The 17,967-nt window shown below is 36.5% G+C and overlaps 1 protein-coding gene across 2 annotated transcripts in view; it reads left to right on the forward strand.

Moving 5' to 3' along the window:
- The window catches only part of msk (importin-7 msk), a 66,123-nt gene extending 48,421 nt beyond the window's left edge, over positions 1 to 17,702 (forward strand). Inside the window, exons 19-23 of one of the 2 annotated variants that reach the window (XM_083126392.1) lie at positions 461 to 520; positions 9,818 to 9,888; positions 13,606 to 13,741; positions 14,571 to 14,714; positions 17,298 to 17,702. In XM_083126392.1, the coding sequence (XP_082982518.1) occupies positions 461 to 520; positions 9,818 to 9,888; positions 13,606 to 13,741; positions 14,571 to 14,714; positions 17,298 to 17,365 (479 nt within the window). In that variant the 3' untranslated portion in view covers positions 17,366 to 17,702. Of the gene's footprint in view, positions 1 to 460; positions 521 to 9,817; positions 9,940 to 13,605; positions 13,742 to 14,570; positions 14,715 to 17,297 lie in introns of both variants that reach the window. The other variant, XM_083126391.1, reaches the window with a different exon arrangement.
- The last annotated feature ends 265 nt before the right edge of the window (positions 17,703 to 17,967 follow it).

Below are 17,967 nucleotides of genomic sequence, written 5' to 3' on the forward strand. Positions count from 1 at the left end.
ACTTCACCAGTTTGTTAGGTTGGAGGAGGAATTTGTGGTCTTGATGCCTGATTATTGGGCCATTTTTGACTGCTTTGTGATCCTGGTGTGCTTGTCAGCAGGGTCCTTCGTGCTGTTTGGTTTCTCTTTGTGCAGATCACCTCTCTTCGAAACTTGATTTGTTTGTATCATTTTAGATACCAAACGACTCGCATATAATTGAGTACCTAATTCCAGTAAATGAATCATAGATGGAGTTAAAAGTAATCTCACTCGCCTCAGTTCATATAGTTTTTATGACCAACTTGTATGGTGGGAATTTCTGTGGCTGTTACTGTAGAGGAAATTATCTGTATAGTAGAGCACAAAAAGTCAGCTCTCTCTGTATTGTTTATTCTTTTGATGTTTTAGGAAATAAAGAGTTCAGCTGTAATACAATCAATACCTTCTTACAAAAGTAACATATTTTTTTCTATTTCAGCTAAAGCACAAGAAGGTGAAGAAGAGGAGGAGGAAGAGGAAGAATCTGACATTGACCAGGGTAAGGTTTTGTTTTATATATTTTTTAAGTGAATCTGAGCAGTTCGTAGAATTTGATCACACAGATCCATCTACTTCTTACATAATTTTAATAAGCACCTCCAAAACACAAAGTTAAATTCCTTGTTTTCTAAAATCAATCTGTCATTTGTTGCATTTGGCAGAAAGTAAAAGTTAATGCAGAGTTCAAATAGTGATAACATTTCTTCATTTCTTGTGGCTATACTAAACATTTCCCTAAATCTAGAAGCAGAAAACGTGGTTTTTATTTTGCATTTTTTTGTATGTAATTTTGGCCAATATTGATAAAGTACCGATATTAAATACCGATACCAATAACCGATATTCTACCGATCCGATATAAAATTCCAAGCAACCCCTGAAGAGCCAATGACCTTAATAAATGTGTCTTTTGAGGTGACTACAGTTCAAGAGAAGTTGCAGAGTTAGACATTTACTTTTTTTGTAGGGCATCGAGATTATCCATAAAAATTATAGCAAAATGGCAGAATTTTGCACTAAATTATAAGATATTTATAGATATATCAGATCAGTGAAATTATCGGTAATTTTTCCGATACACCGATATACCTATATCGGCCGATATTGATGGTATACTGATTAATCTGTCCCATCCCTAATATATAAGATTGTTACTATTATTAACAAACTGAGTTGAAAATGTTGATTTTGCTCTGAACATACATACATTGGCTGATACCGATACAGTACCGATTAATCTGTCCCATTCCTAATTTTTTGTAACTATTAAAAGTTATCCAAAATAGTAATCCTAATATGTAAGTATTCCACTGCAATTATATGAATCAATATACAAGAATTTTGCATTTTTATGATAGACTGCAAGAGAGAGAGACTGCATTTTTGTGGACCCTGAGAAATACTAAAACTTCAGAAAGGTATTGGTGAATAAATTCAGACTTTATCAACTGTAGCCAATACATTGGTGTTGGGATCGGTTTAGCTCCAATTCTCATAATATTTGAGGTTTCTTCAATTTCACCTTGTTCCTCTACGACCGATTATTGCATTTAAGCCAAAAATTCTTCAAAAACCCTAATTCAGAAAATGGATCCATTGCTTCACCTAAAGTATATTATGGCGAAGGAAGAAATCTAAGACTTAGCATTAAGATTACAGAAGCACTTAATTGTTCTCCTCCTCCCTGAGCTTCAGTAGTTTAGCCTTTGAAAGATGAGTGGGAACTATGTTTACCAGCATGCATATTCGCCAGTGGGTAACTAGTAGCTTCGTTTACCACCTTCACGTGGCAATAATTAAGAGACCCTTTCTTGAAAACTACAGCAATTCAGTTGTATCATTTTTGTTTATTGTATGCATAGGAAGGAAGGTATAACATACTTAAATCACAAAATAATATATGTACATATAATAGTGGCCCGATATGAAATTTTGGCCGATACCAATATTCTACCGATCGGATATAAATGGTCCTTGAATAACTTGAATGGATCTTTGACCTTTATAAATGCATGTTTCAAGGTAACTGCAGCGCAAGGAAAGTTGCATATTTAGACATTATCTATAAAAATTATAACTAAATGGCAGAATTTTGCACTAAATTATAATAAATTTATAGATATATCTGTTTATAGATTGAATAAAAGGAAGGAGGGCCACAAGGGCTAAATAAAAAGTGAAAGAGGAGAGAGGAAACACACCGGACGAAGAAAAAATTCAAATTTTCGTGATGGTGTATCACATCTTCAGGAGTAGAGACACGTGTATAACTAAGCGACTAGAGGGAAGAGTAAGCATGACCTGCAGTGTTGCCAGGTCCCGAAGAGAGAGAAAAAAGGGTTGACAGTACCACAAAAAAAGAAATGGTTCTTTCGCCTGGCTTGTCGAAAACTGTGAGTGGTGGGGGGGGGGGGGTTGGTTGGGAAAATGTGGTGGTGAGGGTGAGGATAGGGGATGAGGGGCGTTACTGGGTGGCCTTGTTCAGGCCTGGAGGTGTGGTTGCATTCATGGTCGATATGTAGGCCCTCTCCCATCTTCTACGTATTGAGGTGTTGGTGGATTGGGGCAAGGAGTGGACGATGCTACCTGGAAGCAGTCATTAAAAGGAATATTGTGGTGATTGGTGTGAATGGCAACAGCAAAGTCCAGGTTTTGGGTAGAGGAGCGGTGGTTGTTGATGCGGAGGTTCAGGGCTGTGGATGTTTCCCCCAGGTAGAAGCTCCCACAGATGTCGCAAGTGAGGATACAAATTAGGTTAGAGCTGTTGCAGGTTCCTTTGGGGTAGAGGGTGAATTTGCCGGTGGCAGTGTGGATCTGGAGGGTGCGGGAAGTGACAAATATGGGGCAGGTTTTGCACCTTGGGCGGTTGCATTTGTGGGCAGGTGCGAGTTGATTGTGAGTAGGTGGATTGTGGTGGACCAGGATGTTTTGGAGATTGGGAGGGCGTTTGAAGACAACTCTGGGCTTGTCGGGGAAGATATTTCTGGTGTCAGGATCACTGTGCAGGATGGGAAGGAGGGAACGTAGAGTGTGTCTGATTTTGTTGAGGGGGGGGGGGGGTGATATTGGGTGACAAGTGCAGGGGGATTGGTGGCAGGTTTCTTGGTGGGAGTGTATGAAGCAGCTCGGGATATTTGTTTGGTGACCAGGGTGGAAGGATATCCACGGTTGGTCAAGGCTTGGTGTAAGCGGAGGTTATAGTTCTGTTGGGAGGTGGCTGAGGTGTTGAGGCGTTGACCTCTGAGGGCCAGGGAGAATGGGATGGCTTTCTTGGTGTGGAACGGATGGGAGCTGGAGAAGTGTAGGTATTGCATATGGTATTGCATAGATTGATATTTATAGAGTGGTAAAATAATTGGTCATTGTGCCGATACACCGATATACCTATATCAGCCGATATTGATGGAGTATTGATTAATCTGTCCCATCCCTAATATATAAGATTGTTACTATTATTAACAAACTGAGTTGAAAATGTTGATTTTGCTCAACATATTATGGGATAGATTGTATATAGGGGCTATTTACTCTTCAACCACTGCTTTTTGATTATATATCGTACTTTTACACATAATGATGAAAACAAAAGAACATATTCACAACATGCGACAATTAGGGGTCCAGGAGGAAATTACCCAATTAAAATTTCCTGAAAATTAGTTTCCTTTTTTTTTTTTAATTGGAAGATGGGCATTACGTATCTTCAAAACATGGTATTTTGTCATGGTTCCCTGCAAGTTTTGTCCACCCAATGTCCATAGGGCTTTGGTCGACCCAACATCCATAGGGCTGATGCCTAGAGGCACATATTGTTGGTAAATAAAAAAGCAAAATTTCGGTGTTATAGGGGTGAGAAAACTGCTCAATGTGTAAGCTGAGAATGATTTAAAAAAAGTATTTAATGTATAAGCTGACCCCGATTATTGTCGATTAACGTGAGAGTAAATAACAATCTCCCATTTTGATATCTGAAAATGCACAGGTTTCATAAAGCTTATTTTGTGTTCATTTTAGGTTTTGGGCTAATCGGGACTAAATATACAGTTCCACTTTAGTGAAATCCAATTCCAATCCAAAATGATTATCGAGTGCGACACTGTTCAATGTGTCTTAGAATACGCACTGGGTGCAAACAGATCGCAAGTTGCGTGTTTCCTTTTTCAGGCTGGCTTACAATTCAAGTCGAGGAAGAGTATGGATTGCTCCCTGGAATAGGGAGGGGGTGAATTAGAAGTTGGTCGAAGGAAGGAAAACGACATTTTTATGATGTATTTTATACATCCACTTCTTTTTTTCTTTTTTTTGTGTGTGTGTGTGTGCCTAGAAAGGTAAGATTTTCCAAGAGATCTTATCTTACCAGTTCATCTTGTAACAGACAATGCTCTAGTAAACCCGTATTAAATTCAACGTTCATTCTGCCCGATTATCTCCCGATAATCGTTATTGGTGCAAATTGCAATAAGGACCTCTTCGAAATAACTACCTTTTTCCCGGGAACTGAGAAAGGTCGTTGTATTGAGAGTTGACTGTAACAAATATGAAGGTAAAATAATTATGTCAACACTTATACAAATAACTACTGTATATTTACTGCACTATTGGAGCTTTACTCACGTAAATAACGTTTACACTTAATTTCGTCATTCACTCCCAGTTACTAATACAAGCTTTCTGAAATGTCCTCACTTTTGTTCGATATTTCCGTTACCTTAAAACTTTTGATCACCATTTCCAGAGAGATGGAGTTCCATGCCTCACGAACCCCATTCACAAACAATCGGCAGCGACGCATGTTTCACCCTCCCGCTTGGTGAGAGTTGATGTCATCCATCTATTGTAAACATCACGCACTGCGACCTTGAACGGGCAGTGGATAACTTTGCTCCCTCCTCTCCTATGAAAAGCCTAACATCTGGAAGTTCAAGGTCGCATGGTGAATGCAGCAGCTATGAAAGCAAGGAAAATCTCGTTTTTATGATCTACTAATGAATTTGAAATGAAATACGTAAATGTTAGTCCGACACAAAGAAAGCCATTACTGGGACCTGAATTGTACTGCGCATTATATAAGAGATATATTTTTTTGTTGCTTTTCCCCATCAAAAATGAGGGTGCGTATTATACACGCACGTGCATTATACATGCGTAAATACGGTATATGGTTTGGAGCACATGGTTTCTTGTATTCAAGATGGCTACTATTTGCCTGAAAATTGTTACTTTTTAATGAATAAAGCATTTCTATCCATCCCATGGGTGTAGCAAATGGTTTTTGAGCGTTACTCATGATGCTATTTGTTGGAAAGTATAAGACATTGAGAAATAGCTCTCACCATCCCTTTCTATTATTAACCTAATGGCCCTTGCATTTAGGTTGGGTCTGTGGGTGTTTGTGTCTGACCACATGGTTCTAAGACTAGTAGGTTGGCTCATATGGCGAACGACTTTCGTCCCTTCCAGCGCATTACATCATCTGGTGAGCAAATGTCGCAGCCAGCGGGTAGAAAACACATAGCAGGGGTTCTTTTTCATTGAATGAAGTTTTCCGGGGAAGGTTTAAAACCGTATTTATTGCTTAAAAGGACTGGTATTTCTTTGTGCACAAAGTCAGTAAAAGTAGGAATGAGCGTAGGGGAGGCACATGCGGAAGAAAACCTGTAGCTGGTTTAGTCGCTTTTTCCTCTGTACCTCAAGTTAACACATGTTGCATTAATCCTTGTAAGTGTTTGGACATTGTGTTAATATTTTCGCAAATGCAAGTAACAGAAATGCATTATTATTTTATTTATTTATATTCGAACTTTTGTAACTCACTAGACACTACTTGCATTTACTAAATGATATATTGTCTAATGATACGTAAATGTAAAATGAAGCCTAATATTTAAATTCCTAAAATGTAATGTGTTAAAACACATTCTAAGATCCTTCAGTGTCATTGTTACTAATTTTAGTTAGTTTAATATACCCATATCAGTGTTTGTGAAAAGTAGTAAAAAAAGTTAAATATAGTACATACGGTAGTCATCCAAGATACAGTTCGTCGGGTGGAAAAAGTATCAATGAAACAACAAAAATTTAAATTGAATATTTTCTTTAATGGAAGAATGAAGAATATAAATATTAAATTTTATATAGTGCAGTTTTTTCCTTTCTTGTAAATGATATTTCCTAAATGCCAAATGTTTAGTTACATTATTTCTAATGTAAGTTTGTACTGCAATTTTTTTTAGTTTAACACAAATTTTATAAAGTACACAAACAACAATACAGTACCACACGTACAAGCACAAGGGCTGATGTAATCCATCTTAACCTAGAATCAAGCCCATAAGAACAGTGGCGCAGGAACGGGGTTTACAGGGGTACATTGTACCCCCTAATTTTTTTAAGGGGGTACTGTACCCCCTAAATCGAAGATTCTAGTTGTACCCCTTGTACCCCCCTCAGATACAAGATGATACTGTTAAAAGAACCTAATATTTTCTAATTGCTCAATACAAAAAATATAAGTTGTAAGCATTATTTCCTTACCACAGGAATTCAAGCCGTTGTAGACTTATTTTACATGTACTACATTCTGCTTGCTACTAGTTAGTTCATTGATCTGTGTGTTTGGAAATATTTTTAAGGAGATGAAAATTATTCAAAATGTGTGTGGAACGATGGAATGAGTTAAAGTTTACTTTCAGAAAACATGCTGCAGACGAATTCCTTTCGTATTAGGGGGGTACATGTTTTATAAACAAGTGATCGCGTCGATTCGAAGATATAAAACTGCATCAGAAGAGCATATGACTGACCTTCTTTCATTTTGAATTTTTCAAATGGAATTTTCCGAAATGAATTCCTGCCTCGACTTGTTTTCGAGATGCGACACGACAGACTAATTTCTGGGGTACAATATACCTCACCGATTATTTTTATTACTTTGTCAGAGGGTGTTCGGAAAACTGTACTTAAACCTACATATTAAGAGATTTTTTGAAAATAGAGATGGTACTGAGACAAGAAAAGTCTCAAATTTGGAGAAGAGACTGAAATAAATATCTGCAAAATCAAAACGAGACGATACTTGATGTCTGAGAAGATCTCATTCGAAACTTTGGTATCACATTTGAAGAATTTACTTAAAATAAATTTAAATTAGTGTGTCTTATTCAGACATACAAAACGTATATCTTGTTCATATTCCAAATAAGTCGTTTATTTTGTTTATTGTAATTGAAAAGTTAATCCATTAGTGACAATTGCGAGCCTGTGCTACCCGGTTTCATCAATTCAGTATAAAATGTTTCGCAGCCTCGTACAAAATGTAAAGCAGAAAAACTTTATTAAGAAAAGATTTTGCTTTAATGACATATATACGTTGTGAAAGTTTGAGTGGTGATACATTTGTCTCATCTCGATACCATTCCTAGTTGAAATGCATCAGCGATATTTCCTAGACATTAAAACGGGGTGCGATTTGTGATTTTATCAGAGGGGGAGGATTTACCTATGAATTAGATATGCTTAGAATTGGACATAAATTGCTTAAAATCTAATTTTTATATTGAATGCAACACAAACATAACACCATTTCAAGTTAAATTCTAAAGTCAAACTGTAAGAAAATTACATTATTCAGTTGAATGCACGAAATTAATGAAACACTGCAGGTTCGATGATTTGCCATTTGGCTTGTCAAGAACACTGTAATGCTTATGACTTGATCCATTTTGTTGCAAAGTTTTCTGCATTAAAACAATGCACTGGGAGTCTACAAGTATTGAAAAAAAAGCAGGTTTAAAACTTCTAAATGATTTCTCTAATTAGTTAAGGTAAAGTTCATGGCACTGACCCTGCTTTCACACTCAGCTGTAGATATTGGTACAATTTGAATTGGATTCACAAAGTCTTTGAGTGAGGTGGGAATGTGTATTGAATTTTCTTTGTAGATGCGAATATCTTCGACTGGTGACGCATACAAGCTTTCGCTTACATTTTAAAGTTCACTTTTTGATATAAACGAGGAATTAACATGTCACCATAAAACACATGTATGTATCTGCATTTAATACGACCACACCCCAAAAGAAACCCTGCTTTTCAAACCGGCTCTTCATATTGTCCACCAACTAGTGTTGCGCACGAGACGAGACTTTGGCCTGTCTCGTCTCGTGGAAATGCTGTCTCGTCTCGAAAATATTCGTTTGTCTTATGACACATGGTCAATCTCGTCTCGTCTCGAATTTTTAAAAGCCTGTCCCGTCTCGTCCCGTGGGCAACACTACCACCAACCATTGAAAGAAATTATTTCAAGCGTATGGTTTTCCTCCAACTTTGCTTGCTCTGAGATATGAAGGATTTCGGTTTAGCATATGCAATGATAGTACTTTCAGCGTTTGAAGAGCATCATAAGGTACAGCTAATTACATTACAAATAATTACTATGTCAAATGTTTTACAAATTCTGCAAAGTCAACTCTTCGAGTTGATCGGGAATCATCTCGATTCAGTATTTTTTTTTTTTTTTTTTTAAAAAAAGACAACACAACGCTATAGCTGTCAACAAGCGTTCGAAAAGTGCTGTTAACATACGTCAAAGTTTTCTTATTTGATAGAAAAGTACTTTTGTAAAACACCTTCTAGAAGTCTGAGAAAATACCGAATACATGGCTTCTAAAGGGCACTGCATACGGTACATATCTGTCATAAATTAGTTTAATGATATTTTATATATAGCTATGGGGCTCTAAAATGAACTCAACTGAAGTAGAATTCTGTAAGTACGATATATTTAAAAATATGATTTTCATATTCAGTGGGTAGGAAATGATTATTCCTGATTTGGAATGAATCAAGTTAGAGGAGGGGAAATGCTCCTCACCCCATAGCAACCTGCATTAAAATTATTACATGTAGCTTTGCTCGCAAATTTCATATTACAAACTCCTGATTTTCCATCCCATTAAATTCAAAATGAGCTCAGAATAAGCTCCAGAGCTTTATATGTTTTGGAATTGTTATCTGGTCTTGAAACCGATTTTAAAATAGTCATAAATTGTAAAACGTAAGTAATAATAAATAAGTACAAATTTATTTAGGCAAATTTTAAAAACTCTATATTCGCGTCTAAACTGGAATTCCGCATGCTCCACATTTTACATAAGTATACATATATGTGTGAATTACACACGCTTCTACAAAGCGAAATCCACTGTTCTCGTGCATTTTCATCTCTCGGAAATCTAAAATACCTAACAGCTCCTCCTTTAGTCTTACTGTTGTAATTATTACATCCGAACACAGCACAAGCCATTTTGAAGAAAACTCTCAGTAAAGAAAGAAACGTCTATTTGTTAGCGAGAGACAAAGATTCACTTCCAGATGTAGCGGGCGAAATCTCGAGTTGCTCACCAGTTGACATCACAGCAGCCTCGGGAACCCCCGGCGATGCGCATAAGCCTACCATGTCTCTTAGTATCATGGTCTGAGCATGTATGTCCAATCCTTGATTGGTCATAATACACTTTTTTTAAGTAAATGTCTAAATATACAGCTTCTTTTTCTTATCTGGTAACGTATATTTATTAAGGAGGTTAAGTCAACCATTTGGAATTTTATATCGGATTGGTAGAATATCGGTTATCGGCCCATGCAGGAGAGGCTTCCATAGTTTGATATATTTTAAAATCTTTATTTTTGTGATTTTAAATTACTTTTATGCATCATTTTTGGAGAATTTTTAGGTCATTAACTCTGCAGTGAATAAAAAATATTTGACAACTAAAACCTTCTTTATCTTTTGCAGAAGTCTTGGAAAGCGACGAAGATGAAATAGATGAAGCGAACCAGGAATATTTGGAGAAGCTCCAAGAAAAGGTATCAAAAGCCAGTAAGAGCAGTCCCTTCAGCATAACAGCTACCATTCAGGTGAATACAAAAATAGGCTTGTGAGGAACGGCTCTTGATCTGTAAATATGCTGCATAGGTTGGCGGGCTTTTTTTTTTGTCCTATGTATGAATGTGTCCTGTCTGTGTATCGTGAGACATGGTTTTGTATTGTCTTTTGTTCCATGATGTTCTGAATGGCATTGAAAACAATGTGGGTGGCTTTTTTCCTTGCTGCTTTAAATACAGGAAGATGAGAAAAGAATGGAAATTCAGAAATGTTTTGTTGATATGATTTTTAGTAACACAACCTGAAAACTTGTTTGTTTCACTCAAGGCAAAATTCGTCTTTGTGAATTTTTTTAATGTCTTCTAATTACTGAACCATTTGGATCCTTTATAAAATTAAGGCATGACCCTTTTCTTGAGACACCCAAATACCAACATCCGTTCCACATAGTACATCCTGCACTGCATTCTGCAGACTAGCGAGGCTCTGATGTCCGGACTCGCAGCCAGTATAATCCTCTGTGGTGCTCTTGTTGTGTCGTCCCTATATGTTTGCAATTGTTCCGTCATCCATCTCATTTTATGACCATTCATCCTCATCTTCGCGATTAGCCAAAGTGGTAGAAAAGCAAAGTAAAATAAACTCAAACAATCTAACCTGTACGAACATAATCTTATATCCTGGTCTGTGATCAACCAAGGGAGGCATGGTTTATAAATACAATTCTTACTTTTAGAGATATTTCATCTTCTTTAAAGTAGGAACCAGACACTGCATACTGTTTCCAGTGTATGTATCAACATGCTCCCTTGTAGCTGACCTCCATGAGGGAATGAGTCTCTTCAGCCCTATAAACAGGCAATGAAGCTCAATGCCCGGTTACCTCCCAAGGCTGTTGCACCATGAATCCAATAGCAAGTCCCATAAATATGGTGAAATGTTGCACAAAGTGCAGTGTGTAATGTGTTTTTTTATGTATACTGGTGTTTTTTTGTGGGTGGGGGCAGTCATTATGTTATGTATACAGTATGCCTGATTCATTACAGCTGTTTTAGTATTGCTTTAATTTTTCTCTCCAATATCACCTTTGTGGCTGATCTCATTGCCACAGTCTCATCTCAATGTCAGAATTTGAATCCCAGCATAGGCATTTTTCCCTTGTGGATGTATTCGAATATCATTCACCCTTGTAACAACTAAAGGACCACTAAAATGACTTAAAATACATTGGGAAAGACCTTTTATTGTGCGACAATACCAATGTAGATGCACACTCGATCTCTGCCAAAATCATACCTTGTTTCCTCGGTAGTGCAATATGTATCTCGTGCTACAAATTACTTAAAATAGAAGTGGCAAATTTTGCAGTTTGGTCATCCTGCCTAGTATATGCAAAACGTGGACAAGACTTTGCTAAAATATCAGTTTTTATTAGTTCTCCACCAAATATATGTGGGAGAAGTATGGCGGATCTTATTCAATCTCGAGCAAATTTGAATGTTTTGAAGCAGAACTGTTGTATTTTGAATGGAAGTTGGGGGTGGCTTGCTACATAATACTTATCTAACATTTATACTCTTTGTCGGTGCTTTTTGTTTCTGTAATGAAAGGTTCTGGTACTCTCCAGTTTAGTTTGTTATTGTGTTCATCAGAAGAACTCAAAATTTTGTGGTACAATCACTGTCGTGTTATTTCTGCTGTGTCAATCCCCCCACGTCGTGTGTTAGGTTCCTTGACTGGTTTTCCTCCAAGTTAGTGTCAAACGCAAAGTTCATTTACATTTATTTATTAATAATTCATATTCTACGTAAAATTGCTAAAACATTAAATATGTAGCGTTATTCGTAAATAAGAGATGGCTTCCTTCCATGCATTGTTTCTATAATCTCCATATTCTCAGCCATCTCCTCGTCTTTCGTCAAGACTCAACTTTTACGTTCACTTGTCTTCTTTCTGGATCAGAATGATTAATTTCCCAAAGTAAGCTACCTTACATATACTTTCCTTTTACATTCATTCACCAATCTTGTCCCTTTTCGTTTTGAAACTCTGGCATTTGTCAAGGCTGGATTGAACTGAAAAGATGGCCTCGGTGAAATTGACACGGCAGAAATAGCACAGACTGATGTTCAGAAATGATCACCTATAAGAAGGTGCTGTACAACATACCTTTGTGTTCTGCCAGAAAAGAAGCACTGGTCTTTGTGAACTTTGTGTCAAAACCATCTCATGTGCAAAATGTAACAACCTATTTTCATGCTTTATTGTTTATGCATGATAAGTACTTGTCAAGTCTGTAGACATTTCAAGCTCCTGCATAGCCAAATGCATTACCAGATGCTTGTTTGTAGGATCGAAACTGAGAATGTAGAAAAGTTACACCATAGAAGGAACAAATACAAAGTTCACAAAGTAAACACTGTGCTAATATGTATGGTATCAAGGAATTTGCAATATTTGCATGTTTTTAACAGGAAGTTCAACAGTATTACTTACAATATCAGACTTAGAATGATCCATGCCTTATTTTGTTAACATTGACACTAACTTTCTTTCAGGCATTGGAAGTAGGACTATAGTTAATCATGATATAATTCTCCGAGTGCAGTGTGTTTTATTTTTTCATAGAATAATATATTACGATAAACATACTTAAAATTTTAATTTTGATGAAAACAAAATGCAAATTATTCATGTAATTTCAATTTTATTTGATGTTTTATTTTAGATTTATGCAGCATATTTATAAAACTCAAATGGTTTTAGTTAAAATTCATGGGAAATGAAAGGGTTATGCTTTATTTTTTTTATACCGTCAATGATTTCCTCATTAGCCTGATTCAGTTTTTAATTTCACTGACTGGTAGTGAATTCGTAAATTGCCTTTGTGTAGTGCTTTGTATTTTATTTTTATTAGTGAATGTGGAATGAATTTTTTCTGTAGAGCATTTAATTTATATTGTTAAGTACAGATCCATACGTATTTGAGAGATAATTCTAGTTTCATGCATTTATTTTTATTTTTTTTTATTCTTGTTTATATGTGCTCCCATGTAGTCAAATGGTTATCACTCTTACCTTTGGTGTGAGCAGTCCCACGTTGATCCAGCATTGTGAGGAAAGCTACTTGAAAAGAAGAACTAGCAGGCATCAGTTACAAAAGCCAGAAACCAGAGGTGACCATGCACTGACCATGCTTCACTCAATGACACATTTGCTCTAGCAGGCCCTGGTCCATAGATAGCTGTTGCGCCATGAAGTTTAATTGTGCTTTCCACATGGCAAATAAATAATTGATTCCAAGATCCTGCAAACAATTTGCAAACTCGATACAAACCATCCAACCTGAAAAAAAAAAAAAATTAGAATTCTCCATTTTTCCTTGAAACTGAAGGTATAGAGTTCGTGTCCTATCCTGAGCATGCTTGTTCATTTGCGAGTGTCCATTCTTTAGTTTAACTTAGTTGTTCATCTTTAGTCGCAATTTGCCTAAAGGTGCAGAAAAGCCACATAATGAAAGAAAAATCCAACTCCAACGAACCCTTCATATGAATATTTTCAAAATATGTGTCATGTGCAATTTCTGTCATTTCATCCCAGTAGAAGTTTTGCAGTTTGTAGCATTTAGACCCAGAGAAAAATATTATGATTTTCAAAAATGCCCATTAATTTATATTTCAATGACTTCTTGTTCATAGGATGAAGACACAGATGACGAAAGTGATGAGGATTATGAACAGGCTGAAGAAACGGCCTTGGAAAGTTATACGACACCTTTAGATGAAGAAAACTGCAACGTAGATGAATATGTTATATTCAAAGAAATTTTACAACGTAAGTATATGTATATACTTTATATAACATTTTTAATGTCTTAAATGTCCAGAATAAAAACGAACCTAAAGTTAGCCTTGATGTGAAAGCTTTTATTTTTTTTTAAATTTTAAAGTTTAAATCGACAGGCAATGAACATGTCTAGGAAGATAAGATTTTATTAATATGTACATAGTAACTGTATATTCTTGCAGTTGAAGTATTATTCACAATATTTTCAAATTGCTGAAATGTTAAGCATCAATTCTGTTAATTGAAATCTGTGTTCAGTTAAGTTGGTTTAGTGGAATACCTAAATTAATGTAAATTGAAGCATCTAATTTTTTTTTTTTTGTGTGTGTGTTACTTATAGCTCAACTATTGCTTTCCTTTTCACTTCATATTTTACTTCACCTTTTGTCTTCTTGCATACTGCCTCTCCATATATCTATCTTCTTCTGAAACTTTGCAATGTATATCTTTAGAGATTTGTTGAATTTGATGCATTAAAACATGGTCAAACATATCAGCGTGTTACTTATAATGCCTCCTCGATACCACAGTGGTAGCATCACCACCTTGGAATCAATAGGTCCCATTGGAGGCACATAGTGGTTTGGATCCCACTTTAAACTGTAGGTCCAGTCCCGATTAGCTTTACTGTGCATAAAATATAGGACGTAAAACACCAGCACCAACTCTTACCTATAACTTGCCTCCTCCTAAAACCTCTTCTTTAGAGAGAAACGTTTTGAAGAAGCATGTGATGTACATGTAAAGCAATCAGTGTTAAGCTTTTCTGTAGCACTTCAAGGAAACTGATGGGGAAATGTGTTAATTGCAATTCCAGATATTCAAGGTAGTGATCCTACTTGGTACAATATGTTGACGTCTCACTTGACTGGTGAGCAACAGAAATCTCTTCAAGATGTGTTTCTCCTAGCCGACCAGAGGAAAGCTGCTGCGGAGAGCAAAAGGATAGAACAAAGTGGTGGTGAGTATGATGTTTCAAGTTGCTCATAAAGTGGTTTTAGCTCATCAAAATTCAAAAGACATTCATAATGTGGAGACTTATAGATGGGTTGTGAGATTACCCACTAGAACATTGATTTGTGGAGTTTTTGAAAGGTGTCTGGTTAATTTTTCTACTATATTTTGCTCTACGATTATGGGAAATCAAGTGCGGAATGCAAGTTAAACATGTCATTTAGAATTTATGTAATGCAAAACCAAAGATATATATTGTGCAGAAAAATTTGAAATTAAAAATAGTTTTCTCTTCAGGAATAAACTTGATAGAAATCATATATCTATGAGGGGCATACTGAAAGTAATGAGCAACAGTTTTTCAGGAACCAGGTTTTAATTTTATTAAAGAAAAACATACTACATCATAATCTACAGACTTCTCTTTACTTTTCAACAGTCTTAATTTATTTGCATGCACTTTCCCCACCTTTTTGGAAGCTTGAAAATACCCTTAATGGTAGAACTCCGTCCCAGCTGCTCGCAGACAGCCGCACTGCTTTGTGTATGTCTTCTGACATCTGGTAGCGGTGGCCTCATAACTGTTCCTTCACAAAACTGAACACTTGGTACTTGGAGGGTGCAATGTCAGGACTGTAGAGAGGGTCATGCAGATGTTCCCACCCGATTTTCCCAATTTCCTCCGTGGTTAAGATTGATTTAGTTTATTTTACTTCATGTTTTGTGCCTCTTGGCTAATTTTCGAAGATGGGGATGAGTGATGAAATGATGAAATTGATGAATGGACATTCACAAACAACCAAGCCCAAGTGGGATTTGAACCGGAACTCTTGGCATCGCAGCACGATGTGCTAACCACTCGGCCACAGGGTCCGTCAATTTCCTCCGTGGTGAACTGACCAGACTGCAGGCATGCATTATTGTGTTCAGGGTGATTTTCTTTCCAGGATGTTTATCCCGCAATGCACAACGGAGCCTGTGAAGTGTTTGGATATAATGATGAGCTTTTATGGTTACCCCAGGTTCAAGGAATTCAACCAGAAGGCAATGCCCATAAATTTGCCAGCAGACTTCTCTCTCTGCTTTCTTTTTTGCTGGCAACGTCGAATGGTGCCATTCTTTGCTCTGCTGATATGTTTCTGGTTCATAATGATGGAACTAACTTTCATCACCGGTCACAATACTCAATAAAAATCATCACCTTCATTGTGATAGCTCGGAAGAAGTTCTTGGGCGATGTTTTTCCGTCAATAAACGTGGGACCCAGCTGCAAGAAATTTTTCAATAGCCTAACCTTGCCGTCACTTCCTGCACTGCACTGTGTCCTTCCAATCTCAAGTATTGCTGCAATTGTATCCACAGTGACCAGTCTGTCATCTTTAATGATCATGTCAACTCTTTCCATGTTGCATTCCGTGGAGGCAGTTCCAAGGCTGATCTTTGATGCTCGTGTTTTTATCTTTAAAATGTTTTGCCCATCTTCTAACAATAGCACCCATGCACGCTGAAGTCTATTGTGAATTTCAGCACCAAGAATTCCCTCTTTAAGAAGGAATTCAATCATACATGTTGTCGAATCGAAACATCACACTACCTCGATGCATTCAGTAAAGCCTGTGATTTGCGATGATTTACTTCGTTTGCGTCTTGATGAATTCTGATTTTTGAAAAAGTGTTGCTCATTACTTTCAGTAGGCTCCTCGTACGTTGCAAGAAAATGTAAAATTCTGGAACACAGAATACCAGCTCCAAAGGAGTTGTAAGTTCTACATCAGGGTAAGTGTTTCTTCTATTTGAACAACCTATCTTTCATCCACATTAAATATGTAGAGAACAGTTGGGAAGAAATTGCCAGTGTTATGTAATCATTAAAATGCAGTCAGAAATTCATGACTTATTTCTTTATGACTGTTAAACATCATGAGCCATTACCCAAGACAATGTTGTTTTTCAAAATACGGTCTGACTTCCTAGCAGAGTGGTTAGCACAGCATGCTACAATGCCAGGAGTCCTGGGCTTTGAATTCCGGCCTGAGCATGGATGTTCTTTGTGAGTGTCCCTTCATCAGTTTCATCATATCATCACTCATCCTCATCTTCACAATTAGCCAAAAGTAGCAGAAAAGCAAAGTAAAATGAACCAAATCAATCAATCAGAATCTGGCATAAGTTGTAGAAATTTCAGGGTGTTTTAATCAGTCTTGGACAATATCAATGTACTCCTCCTGACTACAAAATTGATATAAATTAACAAAAATGACAGGCTGTGATTATAGTTCTGGCCTATTTTATTTTTGAAATGTTGTCTATAAACTTATTTATATCTGTAATACATTATTAGGAAATGTCTACTAATTTTGATTTTGCATTATGTTTCCTCATTTCCACCGTTTTCTTTTTTTGCTGTTATCTAATTTCGAAGAATGTGCTATCATTGTTATCCAGGATGTCTAAACGTGTTTTAATAAAGGCAGAGATTCTTCAAAATAAATCAGATGACATCAAGAAAAGAGCAACATGGAAATTCTTTAATACATTCACTGCATTTTCCGCATCACACCATGAATAACTTTGATTTGCTTTATTTTAGGATATGTGTTTCATCAGCAAACAGTGCCTACATCATTCAACTTTGGTGGTACTCCACTGGGTCGGTAGGCTCGATTGTGAAGTTTAGTGACTTTTTCCTTTGGACAGTTTGATTAAATTTCACACTCATTGATATCTTGGCTGATGGCTGTAATATTGACAATGATGTGCCACTTTTTCTTACACACTTGAATGGTAGTGATAATGCATCTGAGGGCATCAACAGCCATGAAATAGATACTGTTTTATGCAAGATATATGTTGTGGCAAACAAGGTAAATTTTGTACGTGATATTTGAATACATTTCAAGGTGATTTTCTGGGTCACCACTTAAAAGGAAGAAAAAAATGTGTACAGGAAAGAATGTGAAGTTTGATTAAATTTTCTTTATTGGCTTTCCCATAAGGAAGAGATTTTTATTACTATTATTATTATGTACTGTTTTTGTGCTTACAGTGAATATTCTCAAGTAAGAGCGCATAAATATACCAGCAGCTGCCATGAATGAGTGTATGCGGGCAGCAAAGGCTGTTGGTGTATTTATACAATGTATGATTGGGTATTGAATGCTATTGACTTGAGGCATATGTGAAAAGTTATATTTTGTCATTGTTGTAGATTTACATGTATATTTACCAATCAAAGATAAATTTATTCAGAATACAATTTC

This window comes from Lepisma saccharinum, chromosome 8 (genome assembly GCF_977018435.1).
Source record: "Lepisma saccharinum chromosome 8, izLepSacc3.1, whole genome shotgun sequence".
NCBI classification, from domain to species: Eukaryota; Metazoa; Arthropoda; class Insecta; order Zygentoma; family Lepismatidae; genus Lepisma; species Lepisma saccharinum.